This window comes from Hippoglossus stenolepis, chromosome 16 (genome assembly GCF_022539355.2).
Source record: "Hippoglossus stenolepis isolate QCI-W04-F060 chromosome 16, HSTE1.2, whole genome shotgun sequence".
Lineage (NCBI taxonomy): Eukaryota > Metazoa > Chordata > Actinopteri > Pleuronectiformes > Pleuronectidae > Hippoglossus > Hippoglossus stenolepis.
In genome coordinates, this window is record NC_061498.1 from 11848327 (window position 1) to 11865872 (window position 17546).

The 17546-nt window shown below is 42.9% G+C and overlaps 1 protein-coding gene across 1 annotated transcript in view; it reads left to right on the forward strand.

Annotated features, from left to right (window-relative positions):
- The first annotated feature begins 8936 nt into the window (after positions 1–8936).
- olfm2a (olfactomedin 2a) overlaps positions 8937–17546 on the forward strand; it is a 55617-nt gene continuing 47007 nt past the window's right edge. Inside the window, exon 1 of the mRNA XM_035180477.2 lies at positions 8937–9173. Coding sequence (XP_035036368.1) covers positions 9147–9173 — 27 coding nt within the window. The 5' untranslated portion in view covers positions 8937–9146. The remainder of the gene's footprint in view (positions 9174–17546) is intronic.

Sequence of the window (17546 nt, forward strand, 5' to 3'; positions counted from 1 at the left end):
CATCCTCACTTAACTTAGTCCTCCGCACAGGGAGGCCTGGGTTGTCTGCGAGCTCCCCACAGCCAAAGTAATCAGCGGTGTCTTGTGGGCGGAGGGACATGAGGAGAAATGGAGGGATGAGGAAAATGAGTGGGCAAGAAGAGGGAGGAAGAGAGCGATAGTCATTCACTAGGCACTCCTGTATTGTATGAATTACTCAGGCCTATTCATACATGCACATAAATCCTAGGCAGACAGTGTTAATGATCAAACTCAGCCCAGATCAGGAAACGCGTGAGTGTGAGTGTGTGTGTTACTGATGTGTTAGAGAGAGTGAGTGAGGGAGTGAGTGAGAGGGAGATAGTGGTAACTGCATGACCCCATCGCTCAATAGAGATGATTTTTTTTCCATAAATCAGACAAGGCAGCGAGGCAAAGAGCAAGCGAGAGACAGACCGAGTGATTCAGCTGTGGGAGTACACTGGCTCAGACCTCAGTTGAAAAGCAAGGGAAACTAATCGTTTCCACTCACCTCGATGAGTCTGGCTGCTCTCGTCTGTGTCCTGAATGCAAAGAAATCCTCATCTGCTCTCCACCTCTCTCTCTCCCTCTGTCAGCACCCTTCCACCTGTCTTGCTTTCACTCTCCCGCCCCTTTTTTCTCCATTTCCTTCTTTCTCCCCCCCTCTGAATGATCAATGCACCCTGTCCTGTATCAGTCTCTGTAGCTGCACTGACACGGTTGTTATTCTATCACAGAGAATCAGATGTGGCAGCATTTCATGGGCACCTGGACACTTTTCATAAATCTTGCACGGCCGAGGTGAAGTGAGGAAGCAGAGCGAGTTGTGTGGCCGACCGGGAGAAAGTTGGCACTGAGCCTCATTCAGTTTAAAGTGAGTCATAGGCAAAATAACTTTTTGAAGGTGTGAGGGGACTGAAACTCACATAGCGGTAATAAACAGCGACGCATTTTCAGACACTTGTACATAATTGCGAATGCCATTAAATCTCTACTCACAAAATAGATGAGGTCTGATAACTACAATTGCTGAAGGGGGGTAAAGTGCATTCCTTTCTCTCCACTTATCGACTGCTAACCGGCAAAGTTTGAATCATGCTTTCGTGTGTTTTGCGGAAATGAGAACAATCCAGCCTGACTCGACTGCTCTTTAATAATTCAGAATCAACCTGAGACATGAGGCAATATTCTGAATTAGCTGTCGGGAATTATTTTCGCAGGCACTCGATTTTCTGCGTATGTCTCTCCCACTAACCGGTTTGCTCTTTCAACCTAGTTTTTCCCCGTTCTTATACGATCACACACTGGAGCTGAAAAGACTGATGCCCTCAATTCGTATATGCACTCACACAAGCACATGCAGTTTGGTCACAAAAAAAAAAGTGCATATTTTCTTGCACAAAAATGAGATGAAACCAGAAAATCCTTCATTAGTCCCACAACAGAGAAACCTGCCATGTTACAGCAGCAGAGAGGAGTCAAAAATAGGCATCAGTAAAGCAATAATAGGCAAATATTCAATACTTGATAACTGATATATACAGTGTCAACAGAATATATACAGTGTGAAAGCTATACAGTGAATTGGATTGCACATAAGTCATTGAAGTGCACAGAAAGAAGGAATGTTGCACAGTTAGGAGAGTTTAACGGGATAATAATGCTGTATTACAAATAATAATCTGCTCTTACATAATGAACAATAAATATTTCTGTAATGTAAGTGGTTCCTGTTAGAATGAAAAATCAACACCCTGAGTTCCAGAAGGATGGTAACTGTCCTCCAAGGCCTTTTCTAAAATTCAATATCTCAGATAAATATAGCAAGTTTTTGAATAGTATCTTCTCGCATTAGAAGATAGAAGTGCCAGTCTTTCTTACCGATAAGCCCTGACCTGTTTTTCTGGCTTAATGTAGAAAAAACAGACCGATATGTTAACATTAAACCACAATTATTAAGAGAAGTCTCCGTGCTGTTGTTTCATTTCCTTTGACTGTCCCACACTGTGCAGCACAAACAGAGGTCTTTAGTTAAACTCCCCCAGTTCTCTTTCCTCTTCCTCCAGGATACATCAAACAGCTATTTCTAGTCAAGTCGCATATGCATGCCTGTTTCAGCATCAGATGAAAACGCAGCGACGCACTGGCTGACTGACTGCTTCGCTGCCTGAAAATCCAAACCTACTCTGTTTAAACCACAAGGCTTCACTGTGAATTCGACTGAAGATGCCAGCAGTGGTGCTCTGCGCGCTCTGTGTTTTGTTACATCTTTACATACGTGTACCGGTATTACAGTCATGTTAGAGAGACTCGCGTGCTGGTGTAAATGTGTGTGTGTGCGTGTGCCTACGCTGCCGCAGAACTAATGAGGGACCAGGGGTTTCAGGGCTTCAGGTGCTGGTGCTTTGAGAGAAAAGGTGAGTGACAGGGCTCATGAATAGTGATGGCCGACAGCTGCTCATTAACCAAGAGACAGTCTATCAGCCGGCAGACGGGAAACAGCAGCCCTTCCCCTATGCGTTCACACACTTGCACATAAACACACACGAGCAGTAAAATGTGCGTGCACATGTGCAGAAGCCCATGCAGATGTGCCCGCAAACACATGAACGCACCGCGACAGACAGAATTCATATCCCCTTCATCTGGGTCCCCTGCGCCTGCTGTGGAGCGGAGGCCAATCCTGTCTCTCCCCTGACAGCATGAGCACAGTGTGACTGTGCCCATTACCAATGTGCTCACAGTGCTCCGACTGGGGCAAGACCCTCTGTGAATATGGAAACACCTGCCAGATGTAAATTCTGAATGAGGCCCAAAGAGCAAAAGGTACAAAAGACTAAGGCTAAGGCAGCATGCACAGAGGAAGTGATATTCACTTTTTAACTGCTTTCAAACCACGGTGTCAAAGAAATTTCTGCCACCTTTACTGCCTGCCTCGCTTTCATTTTGACGAGTTTGAAAGAAACTCTGAACACAAGGTGACCCAGAAGCTCTACGTACATGTGCGTTTCATTATTCTTCCGGTTGTCACTTTGTTTTTCTAAATAAATTGTGTACAGAAGTAGTTACCAAAAGTCAGCAATCCGGTGGTGGTTGCACAGCTTGACAAGAAAATCATGATGATCCATAAAAACCAGGTTGGGAATATGGTCACACTGTTGACAGGGATGGAGAAAACAGCCTGGTGTGACAAGGAGATGTCAATGACCAGGACAGCCACTGAAAAAGACCGTATTTGCTGTGTTGATAAATGTTTCTATTCCAGAAAAAAACAAATTTAAAGAAAGAAAAATATATAAGTGGGATATGTCATCATTGTCTTTTTCGACCAGGTATATGTATGTGGCTCAGTTGGTGGTAAAAAAATATAGATAAAAGTGAGACAGGAAGAATCCCTGTTGTGTCTCAAAATGTGTTGCACAGAATGGTGTCACTACTGTTTCAGGTAAAAATCTATCTGTGGATTTGACAAAATCTTGGTTGCTGAATGACAGAGAGGAAGACGCATGAAAACATTTACACACTCCTACATTTTCTCTTCTTTTTTCTCATACTGAAAATGCATGCCGACAATCGAACAATCCCTGAGACCTCTACTTTGCAAGAATACTGAAATATTTCAGACCTCCCACAGACCCAGTTATTTGTCAAACGCAGCATAAGAAAAGCTTAAATCTGTAGCTCCCCCCAATTACCGCCCTCTGCTGTGAGGGGTCTACAGTGAAGCTCACAAGGTTTCTGCTTGTATTGAAGTCTGCAGTTTACTCAACTCATCCATTGCACAACGTTGTGTTATATAGGGCTTATGTTTGAACTAACTAAGCTGATGCTTGATGCGTGAAAATACAAATATGGGGTGTGAAATGTGTTGATTCAGTGTGCGGGTTCCATTTTGAACTTGCCAGCCAAGACAGTTGTATTATATTAACACTGAATAAAAGAAGTGATATGAAGTGTTACTGGTGCTGCTGACACCTCTGACAAACACCTCATTTATATAACGCAAACAAAATTTAGTTTAAAGGTGCAAAGTAAACATGTCAAGGGAATACTGGGAGTCAGCGAGTGAATAAGCCCATATATTTGGTATTATAGCTCACATGTAGTGACCAAGAGCCTTTCAATGGGACGCCCATGCTGCCCTCTTTTATTTAGATGTCTACGACAACTCACACAAGGCCACACACTGGCCTAGAACACTTACAATAGACTCTGCAGTTCGGTCTAATAGGTAGTTTATTCAGAATAATGGTCTAAATCAGTCAGCAGGCAGTTCGGAGGAGCAAACTAGCTGGAGGGGCTGAGTCAGGAAAGCAGGAAAGAATGGATAAGCTGCGGGTCATAGATATGTTGACATTGTGTTTCTGACAGGTAACAGCCTCCAAGATAATACGGGTTATCTGGCTAAGAAAGCTTGTGAACTTAAGTCAGTTTAACACTTATCTCTATAAATTCTACATTATACATATGAATATGACAAATCTGTAGGCGAGGGACAAGATTTGGGGGCTGGACGCCGTTTCTGTTCCTGGTGTGACCAGTCATGTTTGAGCAGGCTTTGGTTGCCCGCAGGTAAACAGTCAAGAGGCGGAACACCTGACCGAATGCATCAGCTATCAGCTTTTGAATTAATCTGCATTCATTTGCAGGTATCTGTTCATAGAGATTATGTCATCTGAACCTAAAACCGTTATAAAAAAGGATCAATGTTTGTGTTTTGTGTGGAGAAGAATTCGACTTGTGTGATAATAGAAACTAGTCTTAGTCCGGATATCTGCTGTTTACACCTGAAGCCTCAAAATATTGTCCGTTGCCTTGAGGGGCTAATTCGTTGTCAGACAATATTCAACCCTAACCCAGACAGTATGTTTGCTATCATGTTGTTTATTCTAATCGGGGAATGCTTAGAGCCTTAATTACACAGATTACAAATGCATTAGCACTGACCCTGATAGAGGTGCTTCAGTCATATTACACAAAACTTTCCTGCTGAAATGACTATTATGACTTAATTTAAATGTGAAGATCATCATGATAGAATATCACAATAGATTTTACTTATGTTGCTGCTCAATAACAGACAGCATAGTGGTGCAGTGGTTAGCACGGTCGCCTCAAGACAAAGAGCTATGGGTTCAGACGTGTCGGCCTATCCGTGTGGAGTTTGCATTTTCTCCCCATGTCTGCGTGGGGACCAGCACCACACACAGCAGTAAGGTAGTAGTTAGGTTACTTGGAGACCCTGAAATTGCCTGTGTGAGTGGTTTGTCTCTATGTGTCGGCCTCGCACTACACTGGTGACCCGTCCAATGTCAGCCGGGATTGGCTCATTATACATAATAGTATCATCTCCATCTCACCTGAGATATTTCGTACTCAAAATATTCAGAGCATCATCTGAAGACTTCTTAAGACTTTTTTGAGCAGCCAGTATTTACCTTCTGTGGAAGAGAAATGGAAACGCATGACGACTGCTAATTCGTATTCCACTTAAACGCTAAACGTCGGAGAGCCTTCATTTGAAAAGCACCCTGTCACTATTCTTTAAGCCAACAAAAATGTCTAGCGCATTTCAAAGCAAAGGAACAATGAAGCAGCAAGCTTCAGATCGGGTAACGCACGCGGCAGCGGCGCTAGTTAAAAAGCATCTGATGGAATGCTCCTTTTGCCTGTAATCGATCAAGAGAGAAAAGGCATCCACCGTGTAATTGTAGCCTCATTTGATCTCAAATAAACCATGGTGTCCTACACAGGGGAGAGAGAAGGGCAAGGATAAGCTGGAAACGCCTTCATTACATTGAACACACAGTCTAGGATACTTACTTACTTGGCCTTACTATTGCATGCACACGCACACTCGCATACACACACACGCATGCACACACACAAAAAAAACACACTCATTTGCACACTTTAAATTATATTGCCCTCCCGCCGCTGGTCTGTCTTTTTCTCCAATCTCACTTGGTGTCTTGTCTTCAATCATACTCAACAAACAACTATACACACAGGGTGCACGCACGCACACACACACACACAAACTCTCTCTCTGCCTATCTTGGAATGATCCTGGGATTGATTCTAGTCACACTAGAGTGGGGCGAAATGAGCAGTCACTCTGAATAGGCAAAGGCGTCAAATAATACAGATATGAATGTCGGAGAAATAATTGAAGAAAGTGTTTTATATGTAAAAGACAGAGGAGGGTGGAGTGGAATTGAATCTCAGAGAAAATGAGGAGCGGGTTATGTCCCAGGGGAGCGACTCACAATGCCTCAGCCATGTTTGAAGAAAATCGAGGATAATTAGAGTGGTCAGTGGCTTCCAAGGGGCCGAATGCGGCTCAGCCTCACTCCTACTTTATCTGTCCTTCATTCACTCTCCCCCTCTCTCCATTTTTTAGCCTCTTTTTCTTAACATCTCTCACTCAATTGTCAGTCTGTAAACATATACAGCTATCCCACTGTTTTCTCTCCGTCTCTTGCTTTGTTCTTCCCTTCATCCCATCCCTCATCCGTGCCTTGTATCTTTCTGTCATCCCCTCTTTCTCTTCCTCCTATCATTTCTCGAGCTACATCAGTGGAGTTGATCAGATATTCCAGGCACATATGGACACCACGGATGGGCATAAATCACAAGTATTTCTGAAGTGCCCATGCAGGGTTCTCTGCTCGTAGTGAACAGACACAGCTCAGTGGAACCAGAGCATGAAATCCCTCTCTTCTACCTCCAGTTTCATGTCAAATCTCTTTCTCTTACGTTTCCTTATAAAGTGTCGACCTCTTCCTTTACAGCGTTTCCCACTTTTTTTCTCGGGGTCTTTCATCCTGAGCCAACTGTGTTAATACTAATGCATCTCCCAGCCCCTCCGTGTCTGAGCACCGAGCACTCAGAGCCTGAGAGGTGACTGATTTTCAAAGGAGCTGCCGACCCACCACTCCACTGCAAAGTTGTGAGCCTCTCCGTGGCCTGAACCTCTCGTCTTATCCCCATGTTTTTTTTTCTCACATTACATATTGGCTAGCTTGTCGGCATGACAACAACATGTCTCCATGGCAACGGAATGGCATGCAGCTAGATTCCTGGCCGTTTGGACATGTAGTGTTGCTTCATGCTTTCTGTGGGTCCCTTGGTAGGTGGGACAGCAGATGACAATCAATATTTCCTTCTGAGGCCATAAGGGTTAAATCCTGCTCCTCCCTCCCTCGCCCAGACATAGTCCACTATCAGCACCAGACATTATATGGGCCATAAGTAATTTCCTGTACAACAGCATAGTTTTCGAAAACAAAATAAAAAATTAAGCTTACCAATAACCACCAACCATTTATTGCACTGTTTTCCAATTCCAATAAGCTGTAAGTGTCATCATAAACTCAGATTAGCTCTGACTAATATACAGCCGGTCAATACTGCACAGAGATGAAAATCATTACAAAATCAATTGAAGCGCTCCAAAATCACAGAGGAGATTCGCCATGCTTCCCATAAGCATTTGTCTCCCGTGTGTGGCCGCAAACCGACAGGCAGCACAAATAAATCTCCGCGCTCTGCTCCGTCCTTGCGCCCTCTTTCCCTGCGCCTCCCTCCAGATGACTTGTCCTCTGTCTCCCTCTCTCGCTCCAAGTGCCTGGATATTGATTGGGACCCAACTGGAGGGAGCAGGGAGAAGATAGATAAGGAGGCAGTGGCCATGAACGGTTCCCTCATTCACCCTAACATGAAGGGAAGGAAAATCATCTGCCAGACCTGGGAATGTGGCCAGTTTTATACAAATGACCTCAGTTATGACTTCAGCCACAAGGACCCTCAGTCTCAACCTTAAATACGTCCACTGGATTAGTATAGTTTTCAATTTTAGCTTTTTAATGTCTATAGTTGTTGTATGAAACCAAGTGTAAAACATCGAATCATCAACACAATTGTACAGCTATAGAAGCCTGGTCCACGGTGCCTCCTCAAGTGTGCAACATAATGTAAGCAGGCGCCTGTCTGTTTTCACTCAGCACTGTATAATTATCTAAGCAGTGCACAGGGCATCAAGTTCTTCTACACAGGCCATAACACAGCACATCACATTAGACCTCTATCAATCAAGACGGAGATCTTCCTAAAATGCAATAAGGAACAAGAAATGATTGATTGTCACACACCACTATGTACAGCAAAACGCTGCTATCTGCAAACAAATACACAGCACACAGGCATGCGTACAGTCATCTGTAAACACGAGCTCACACAGAGGGGTAAATAACTGCTGGTATCTCTTGCAGCATTGGGAGCAGTGGCGCGAGGCTTCCCCTCAGATTTTGAAAGCCCTATCTGTATCAGGAACAGCAAACCGAAAAAAGCAATTTGCTTTGTCACACACAGACATGCTTGACTACACTGAATAATTGCACTGTAGCTCTGGAAAGAGCTGTTTTCCTTTTATCTAATGAAGGCCTTCAGGGGAAGGAGTGTGTGTTAGTGTTTTGTGTCCGTATGTGTGTACTGTATATAAGAGTGATGTGAAATGCATGTGTCTCAGGACGTCTGTGTGTTAAAATAAATGTGCAAAGGAAAGATAAGTGGCAGAGGTGTCTAAAGAAGATATTTGTTGCTCTGTCTCTATCTAATCCGATCCTTCCAGTGTCCCTCTGCTGCTTGACGTCCTCCTGCACTGTTTCACTGCATTATCTTAATTCATCAAATCTGCATGGGGCCTTTTCGCCTGTGTCCAGTTCCAGGTTTAAGGCAGTCCCCTGATTCAAAAATGCAGAAGCAGACTGAAGAATAAAAGCTCCTGTGCTTGGCCTGAGACACTAACTCCTGAGAAATGCTGAGTGCACACTCTGCAGCCTTCTGGCCTGCCTCTGTGGAGCTTGGCAGAGCGCTGTGGAAGCTGGGGGACAACTTCAGCCTCCAACCACATAACTAAGAGTACAGTGGACTGGAAGACGCCCGCTGAGGATTTAGAGTCAGGTTTAAGACAGAACAGAAAAAGTGAGTCTCTCCTTCAACTTCTTCTCTCCATTATTGGCCATAGAACTAGCAAGAGGCAAATGAGAAAAGCATTGTTTGATCATCAGCGGCAGAGTAGAAAGGCAAGGAGATGAGAGAAGTGTGGAGGAACTGGGTGAAGAGGGGAAGGATCACCTCTTCTGATGACTGCTTGTGTTTCCAGGAAAAAGGTTTGTGAATTGCGGTAATGGCTCTAAAGCATTTGTTCCACTGTGGAACTGTAATTAAGCCATCAGCGACAGTTTGGAGTCTTTAACTTCATAATGAGGCTGAATGTGAGCAGTTCGTGCTCTGTGGATAAGCTGCTGTAATCACTTCTATCTGCTTAATTATGTAAAAGCATTCTTTTTATCCGACTAGTGTCTCGCTCTTTATCTCTCCCTCTCTCCCTCTTTCGGTCTCTGCCACGGTCTCATCTTTTTATAATAACTGGTGCCATAAAAACATGGGGAGGCAGGAGGAATGAGCACACATGCTGGGCGATATCAACCTGAGAAGGTATGCTGTGAATTGTTGGTCCAAATGGCTGCTGGGAGATAAAATGAAGCTGGTTCCCAATGTTAACAAAGTGGTGCTATGCGAGGGTTATAATATAAGGGTTGTGTTAGGTGCAGATACTTTAAGAATAGGCACAAGGCTCTCACCACACAGAGAAGCTTCTTATTACCTATCTCCATGCCCTCTATAGTATTGGGTAGAGGGACATTAGAGCTCAGATGGAGGTTTTATACGAGGCATTTTACTTGCATATTTCCTGGATTGCAATGGCATTATTATTATCCCTAGTGGTCCTGCTCCAGTGTATCAGAAGTGAAGATGCATGCTGGGGGCTGCAGGTTATATACAATGGAATTAAACACCATCTACAGCCGTGTCCCTAATGGAGACACCCTGCTTGTGCTCTTTTAAGAGAGATGTACAGTACATCAAAGCTCTCCTTCTAGCACTTCAGAGAGCACACTACACAAAAACATGGGTACTCAAGCACGTATGCACACACTCGCCCTCGAGAATGTGTCAGCGGAGAGTGAAATCTTGTGATGCTCAAGAACTTTACACCATAGACGGGAGGCACTGGACGAAACGAGCCCAGAACGCATGAAAAAACATGAAGCCGTCGCCGTTTCAATGGAGCACATAAAAGGAAACAGTGGAGAAAAATGTCAACAACAAATAGCTGCTGGTTTCTATTGCCACAGGCGACATGGACTTTGGTTCCGTCGTGTTTCTTTTCTCCCACATTATGCATCATCTTTTCATCCAATTAAACACAAACAGGCGACAGAGGACAACTCAGCGTGCATCTCATCGCTGCTCGTTGTGGGAGAAGCAGAACGTGGATGGCAGTGGAGGGTGCAATGAAGGGGGGGAATTGGGGCGGTTCAAGATAAAGCAATGGGCAGATGTGATTGTATGTGTGCGTCTGTGCTAGGTGACTTCACGTTAAAGACGGACCTCTTGGCAGACCATCTCTATATATCTGCCAATCTGTGTCTCCCCTCATTTCTTCACGTCGCTGCGTGACTCTGTGGAGGGCAGCGATTCGCCAACATTTTGTTTTGATTCAGCAACATGAGCAGACTGCCGTGCAGTTCATCTAGATGATGATTGATGATGTTTGCTGAATTATGGCGAGGCGCGGAGATAAAGCGTGGCAGGGCCTGTTCCCCGAAACCCCGACTGAACCTGAGTTGTCCTTGCCCTAGTTGCCTTGGTTACACGCAGGTATAGTAAAGTAAGACAGCACAAGAGAAGGTGTGAAAATCCATGTTTAACTCCATCTTCAGGCAGCAATTGAGGGATTCACACATTTCCCTCCGGGGACTCAGGGAAACATTGCTATGGCAACTGGGCACTCTTAACCTTCTGACCCAATGGTTGGTTGAGCTTCATCGCCACTAAATTGGTTTGCATTATTCCAGATCTTTAAATGAAGATACAAAATAATGTTTCTTTATATATGAAAGGAAATACCTTAACACTGATCTGACAGGAAAAGCTTTAAAACACGACATTTTAATTGCAAAAACTGAATATTTTGAGAAATCCTGGAGTTCTACATTGACTCGGTTGAGCAAGCGTTTACCTGAAATCCAGGAATTCAGCACTTTTAAAATTTGTTGTCTGTACAATGAGTGAAATTAACTCAAAGGGTGAGAGTGAGCTGCGTCAGTCAAAGCTGTTCAAAGATTGCACTTCTGCGATTGCTGAATTAGGTGTCTGTTTTAATAGGCACACGTTGATTAGACATTCATTAGGAATTACGGCTGTCAAATACAAGATGCATGTTGATATAATATTTGCATAATGATGCTTTTTGTGTTGGCTGGGATTTCTGTGTGATGTTTGCAGTAGTGTGAGGGTTAACACCTCTCCGTCTGTGCGCTCGTTGATATGTTGATGTTGTTGGAAAAAGTATGTTTGTGTGGGAGAGATTATCAGTGAGTCTATTAATCAGCGAGTATCAAATTCTAACCAAATGCCTGAGAGCTCCACCGGCTTAACATTACCCTGGATTCCCTAATGTAGATTCAGCATTCTGGGTAATTTCAGGAAGCATATGGTCTTTCAGTCCAGCATCGGCAGCGGGAGGAACATTATGAAGATCAATAACAGCCACGAGCTCTGTTATAGGACAGACTCCAATGTTTGCTAGATGGATAAGATGGATAGAGCAACTCATGTACTCCTGCTTCACAAAATCCAATTAGACTGTCTGTGGTATGTCTGTGTGATGATCTATGATCTAGTCTCCCACTCGCTACGTACCTGTTTAATATTCAGTATGGCCAAGAACAAAACACTAAGCTCCTCTTGTTCCAGCTCTGCTCCATGAGTTCATTCTCAGTGTTTAAAATTCTCTGTGCTTTCCAATAAAGCAAAAAAATGGCTACAGCCTTGTGCATTAAATGATTGAAAACTCAGTCATCTTACATTAATTGTATTATTTCTTAATTTATAAACAAGATTCAAGCCCCAAAATAAAATCCCAATGTGACAAAGGTTACTACACCTGTGTCCACTGAAGAAAAAGTCAGTTTACTGATGTTGCTAATAAACACAGTTATAAAATAACCTGTGAACATACTAGCTTCACTTTTGGCCTGGGTTGGGTTGAATGCAGAGTTTCACAACATGGTAAGGAATTGCCTGAACAAGTCAAGAACCATTAGTCTACAGTACGTAACCTGTAGCAGTGATTCAAGAGGGTTCAGGAAGTACCGATAACAGAAGATGCGGTCACATTCCTCAAAAATGAAGCTATTCACAATTCACTATAAACAAACTTGTGTTAAAACAGTAACAGGTATGTGCTTATAACTTGGCGCAAGGATTATTTGTGGAAATTGGTGTTTTCACTGACAGCTCAAACTGTGAAAAGGCAGCATGAAGGCCTCACGAAACTGCACAAAACGGAAAGATTGCACTTTGCCAGAGAACCTGAAAATATTGGCATCACATTCAGATGGAACCATGTTTGAATCAGATGGGGTCAAGCATGTTTAGCACAGGAATGGCCAGTAGCACTAGAGTGAATGCAAAGTGTCGACCATGAAACTTGGAGGTGGGAGAGTGCTGATATGTGTGTGAGGGTACATTTATAGCACTATGGATGCAAGTGTGTATACCCAAACACTGAATGATAAGATGACTCCTAATCTCAAGAAGCTCGGAAGAAAATGAATCAAACAAGAGTTTTTAAAGAAAAAGGAAAGTGTAAACCATGACCTCACCATGTCCTTTAATTGGAAACGGTTAATTAGACAGGCAGAGTTGCAGTTTTACACCACAGCTGTCATCCACTCAAAACCCCATAGAAACTACAGTACGTCCAATCACCTATCATTTGGCTTCTCTCCACATGTAAATGAACCCATTCACGGTTATAATCACAATCTTATTCTGACATATGGCATAGAAATTGAAAACCGTCTTCTGTAGGACCGTTTTTAAATAATGTTTGAGTTCACATAGATGGGAAAAATGTCCATTATAGTCGGTGTGTAGCTGATAAGGCTGTAACCAAATTTAAGCCAAGAATTATTTTGTTATTTACTCCACTGCCATGTGTCGACCCAGTGGAGAACTTCTATCTCAACTTTACTCCCACACAAATTGATGATCTTGTTGATAGCGCTGTAACCTTGCTGTGCACAACACTCAACACTCAAGGAGGTGAATGAGAGAAGGTCAGCTCCACGATAAACAAACACGTGCTTTAAAGCAGACTTCACCAATTCAGTAGCCTGGGAAGATAGTGTACTAACATATAAACAGCTCTATGTAATGCCAGGTTTCTTTTTCTAATAGCTACACAGTAGTAATCAGTTCATCAACTTCTTTCCAAATTAAATTATAGCCATCAGAGAAAAAAGTCATCACCTCCTCCCCACACCTGGCACAGTATTAGATCTAGTAGCCTGGGAATCAACCATAGCTCCTGATTTATATTTAGACTGCTTCTCTCCTATAGATCTCTCTAAGCTTATTTCAACAGTTTCTTCAGCTAAACCACAACCAACTCTCCCATGCAAGAGCTAATCAATCTATCTTTATTAACAGGCTACGAACCACAGGCTTTTAAGGGTGCAGTAATTAGACCTCTACTTAAAAAGCCTACTCTTGACCCAGATGTTTTAGCCAATTATAAAGCCATACCCAACCTCCCCTTCATTTCTAAAATCCTCGAAAAAGCTGTTGCAAACCAATTATGTTGGTATTTGCATAGGAAGGGTATGTTTGAAGATTTTCTGTCAAGATTTAGGCTACATCAGAGCACAGAAACAGCACCGGTGAAAGTTTACAAACCTTTTCTCATGGCCTTAGACAATGGACTTGTCTCTATACTCATCCTGCTAAATCTTACTTGTCACTGTATATCAAAATCTTTTAATTGCAAAGAGCATGACACTAGTTTGGTTTATCAGATTGATACAGGCTTATTAGTACTGACCTTTCCATGCCCACACAAGTTAGTAATGGAGTTCCACAGGGATCAGTGCTGGGGACCAATACTTTTCACCCTATATATTCTTCTTTTTTGCCACTATTATCTGAAAGCACAAATAAATGTCCATTGCTATGCAGATGACACTCATCTGTACTTATTTATAAATCTAGAGGAAAGGTAGTCAAACTTCAGCAATATCTTACAGAAACAGAAGCTTGGCGACTTCTAAATCCAGACAAAACTGATGTTATTGTACTTGAGCCTGAACACTTCCGACAAACACTATCTGATCATATAGTTGCTTTGGATGGCATTACCTTGCCTCCAGCTCTACTGTAAAGATCCCCGAAGTTATTTTTGACCAACACAGTCCTTTGACTCGCTAAGTCTCCAGGCAATATTATGAAAACTAGGCACATCCTGTCTCAAAAGGACAAGTAAAAGTTTTTCCTTTGTTCCTTCAAGAGTGGACTACATTTATATTTGGGTTAGACTTTAAACTTCCCTCTTTGATAAACCTTATAGTTAGTAGAGCTCAGATGATTCCTGAACCACCCCTTAGTTATGCTGTCATAGACCTAAACTGCTCGGGGAACTGCTATGATGCACCGTGTTTTCTCTCTTTAATAACTTGTGCTAGTATGTTTTGCTTTGTGCAGTATCTATTTTGTGATTTAGTTATACTGAAGGAGACCAAATAGAAAATGAATTTGAATCAAATGCAACACACTTCTAAGTCGAAAGATATAGCAGCAAAACAGTACATCAAATCAACTCCTGGAAATCAATTTAATGACAGGCTTGGCACCGATGGCACATCAAAACTGTATTTTAACACTTAAGAACCTTATTTTTTGAAAAGCAGAGTGCCTGTAGGCAGTCAGAGACAAACACACACAAAGAAGCAGTGCTGGTGGTTAAATTTAGTCCTCAGGCCACTTCAAATGTTGAATCACTTCAAATATTAGCAACACTCACATACACACACAGAGAGACACACACTGAATAACAGAGAAAGACAGATTAAGTAATAAAGCATGAAATACAGTCAAACATAGGCTACAAATGACAATCACTAACATACAGGCGGTAAGAATGAGAAGATGTGGCGTGACAGAGACAGAGGAGTTGACCTCTCAGAGGCAGAAAATGGCCTAAACCACAAACGTGTAAAAACTGGTGATTTCAATGCCACATCTGCCTCAGTGCAGTCACATGTGAGGTGACAGGGAGAGAGCGAGATAATGCCTGCCAGCCTCGAAGAACACACAGTAGCCCTGAAGGTCTGTTTCCTCCTTTCTCTTGGCCTTCTTGGCCTGACTTGGGGACAAAAAGGGAAATTGCTGCATCTTTGACAAATGGGTCACGCTTTGTTTGCATCCACCTCAGAAACAAGGGATGGAGACGGAGGAGAGCGACCATGAGAAGGGAGGAGTCTGTTAGTAGAGTGTATCTCCTCAGCATGACCATTAAACACAGTAGCTCTCTGACCCAACGCAATGACTCAACATCATTTTTACTCACCCTGGCAGCCCTGGGCTTCTCTATTATTCTCAGCGTCATGCTCTACTGTAGGAATCTGAGCAGAGGCACAATCCAGGATTGTACAGTAAAATATGAACTGTGGTGAAAACAACAGCACAGGGGGGCAGGAATAATTCCTGCATTCTTCGTTTCTTCAGCCTTTTATGCAGACAACCCCTCCCTGTCTCCCCTTCAGCTACTAATCTCACCTCCTCTTGGTTTTTCCTGCTGGGAAAATAGAGGGGTGTGCACCATGCCACTGAGGGCAGCAGCAGGGTGGAGAATGTCAGGCCTCAGCTCATCCATGCAGGGGCAGGGGCTGGGAGACACAAGCCATCACACAGTGGGATGTGAAATCCTTTCTGAATGCATTATAAACTAATCCCACTGTTGTATGCGTGTAAAAAAAAAAAGGCCGTGTCAGAGTGGAACGACAGGGTTTAGGTTTTAAGAATAACCACTAAACATTAGAAATAGGTCACCTTCAAGAAAAAAGGGTACAGTGGGATTAAAAAAACATAACCCAAATGGAAGTAAAATATAAAAGTGTGACAATCAGGGCGTTGCACAATGAATAAACATAGGTTATTATGCAGTTCCAATAAAAATAAACTATAAAAGCAACAGGCGCCCCACAGTTCTGTATGAGGGTTATCCTGAGTATAAGTAATTTGTCACTTTCATCCATACCGCCTGCATGTCCTATAAAGATAAACTTTCACCCTACTACTGCTTTATGAAAAGGGGTTTCATGGTATACATCTACTATATCTAATCTGATAATTCCAAACATCTCTGTCACTCTGTCCGTCTGCATGTGGCTCGCATATTTTGAGAAACGTTCATCTTTTCACCTTCACATTTGGCAAGGGTATTGTTAAGGGGCTATAGGAATTTGGGTATCGAATATGGTGCGATTTGGTCATGCGCTATGTCCATTACAAATAAAATTTGAATAAACAGGCAAGCAGTGCTCTATAGCAACGGTGGCAGGGACTCATCAGCGTAAAAGACGTCGTCAATCAGGACAACAGCACGTTCACAACAACAATAACTGATCCTCCAGGTTGGGGTTCTGCAAGCTTCACTTAACCTTGAATAAACAGGTGAACAGCTTCAGGGTTCTCTGGACTGAGTCCCGAAGCCAGTTTTTTATTTTTCGTGGCTAAATTACTGCAGGTGATTTTTACAGTTTCAGAGTTTGTAGCAGAAAAGCTCTGAGTGAGTATGCAGGTCTGACTCTATACAGACAAATGAAATAAAGAATCAGATTTTTACAAATGCAACTTTATGTATAATGCTACTTTTAAAGAAATACGCAAAATAGTGCATTGGACACCAGTTGTCACGAAATACACAAATCTCATGTCAGTAGCTCGTCCTGTTAACTATATGTGGTGCTTCATGTGATTTTGTGGAGTGGGAGGGCTGAACACACTTTTCCCAGCAACAGTGTTCTTTTCATGTTCTGTCCTTATAGGTTCAGCTTTCTTCACAGTGGTCAGTCATTGAATGGCTTCCCCACAGGTTGAATGTTGAGCACTTGCCTTTGAAACAAAGTTTGTTTTAAGCCAAGCTGGAGGTAGAGTGGGCTGCAGAGGCTGTTCTATTTTTTTTTATAACTAATTCAGAATCGCCAGCAGCCACAAACACAGCCTGTCAGAAAGCAGGGGAATCACAGGCCCACAAACATCCAGTCATGGTGACACATGGACACCCTACTGTCCATAAACATAGAGAGGCTGCTCCAAACCTCACCTGGCGTGGAGTTTACTTTTTAGAATGATAAACCACCATTTAATGATATATGTTGGCTAACGACTTTCATTATCTCCTTTGCAAGCGGTGCGAGAATAATCTTTATCATCTCCCTGAACCCCAAAGAATCCCTCTGTTTTGGCATATTCTAATTGGATATGCGTCAGCGCTGAATTGATGGTATTAATATGTCTCGATCATTTACAGTGACACAGAGACATTCACAGGAAGACATTATCGGTGCCAAATGTCAACTCTTTCTGGAGGTGCAGGGGAAATATTGTGTGGAGCAAGAAGCCCTGCAAGCGAT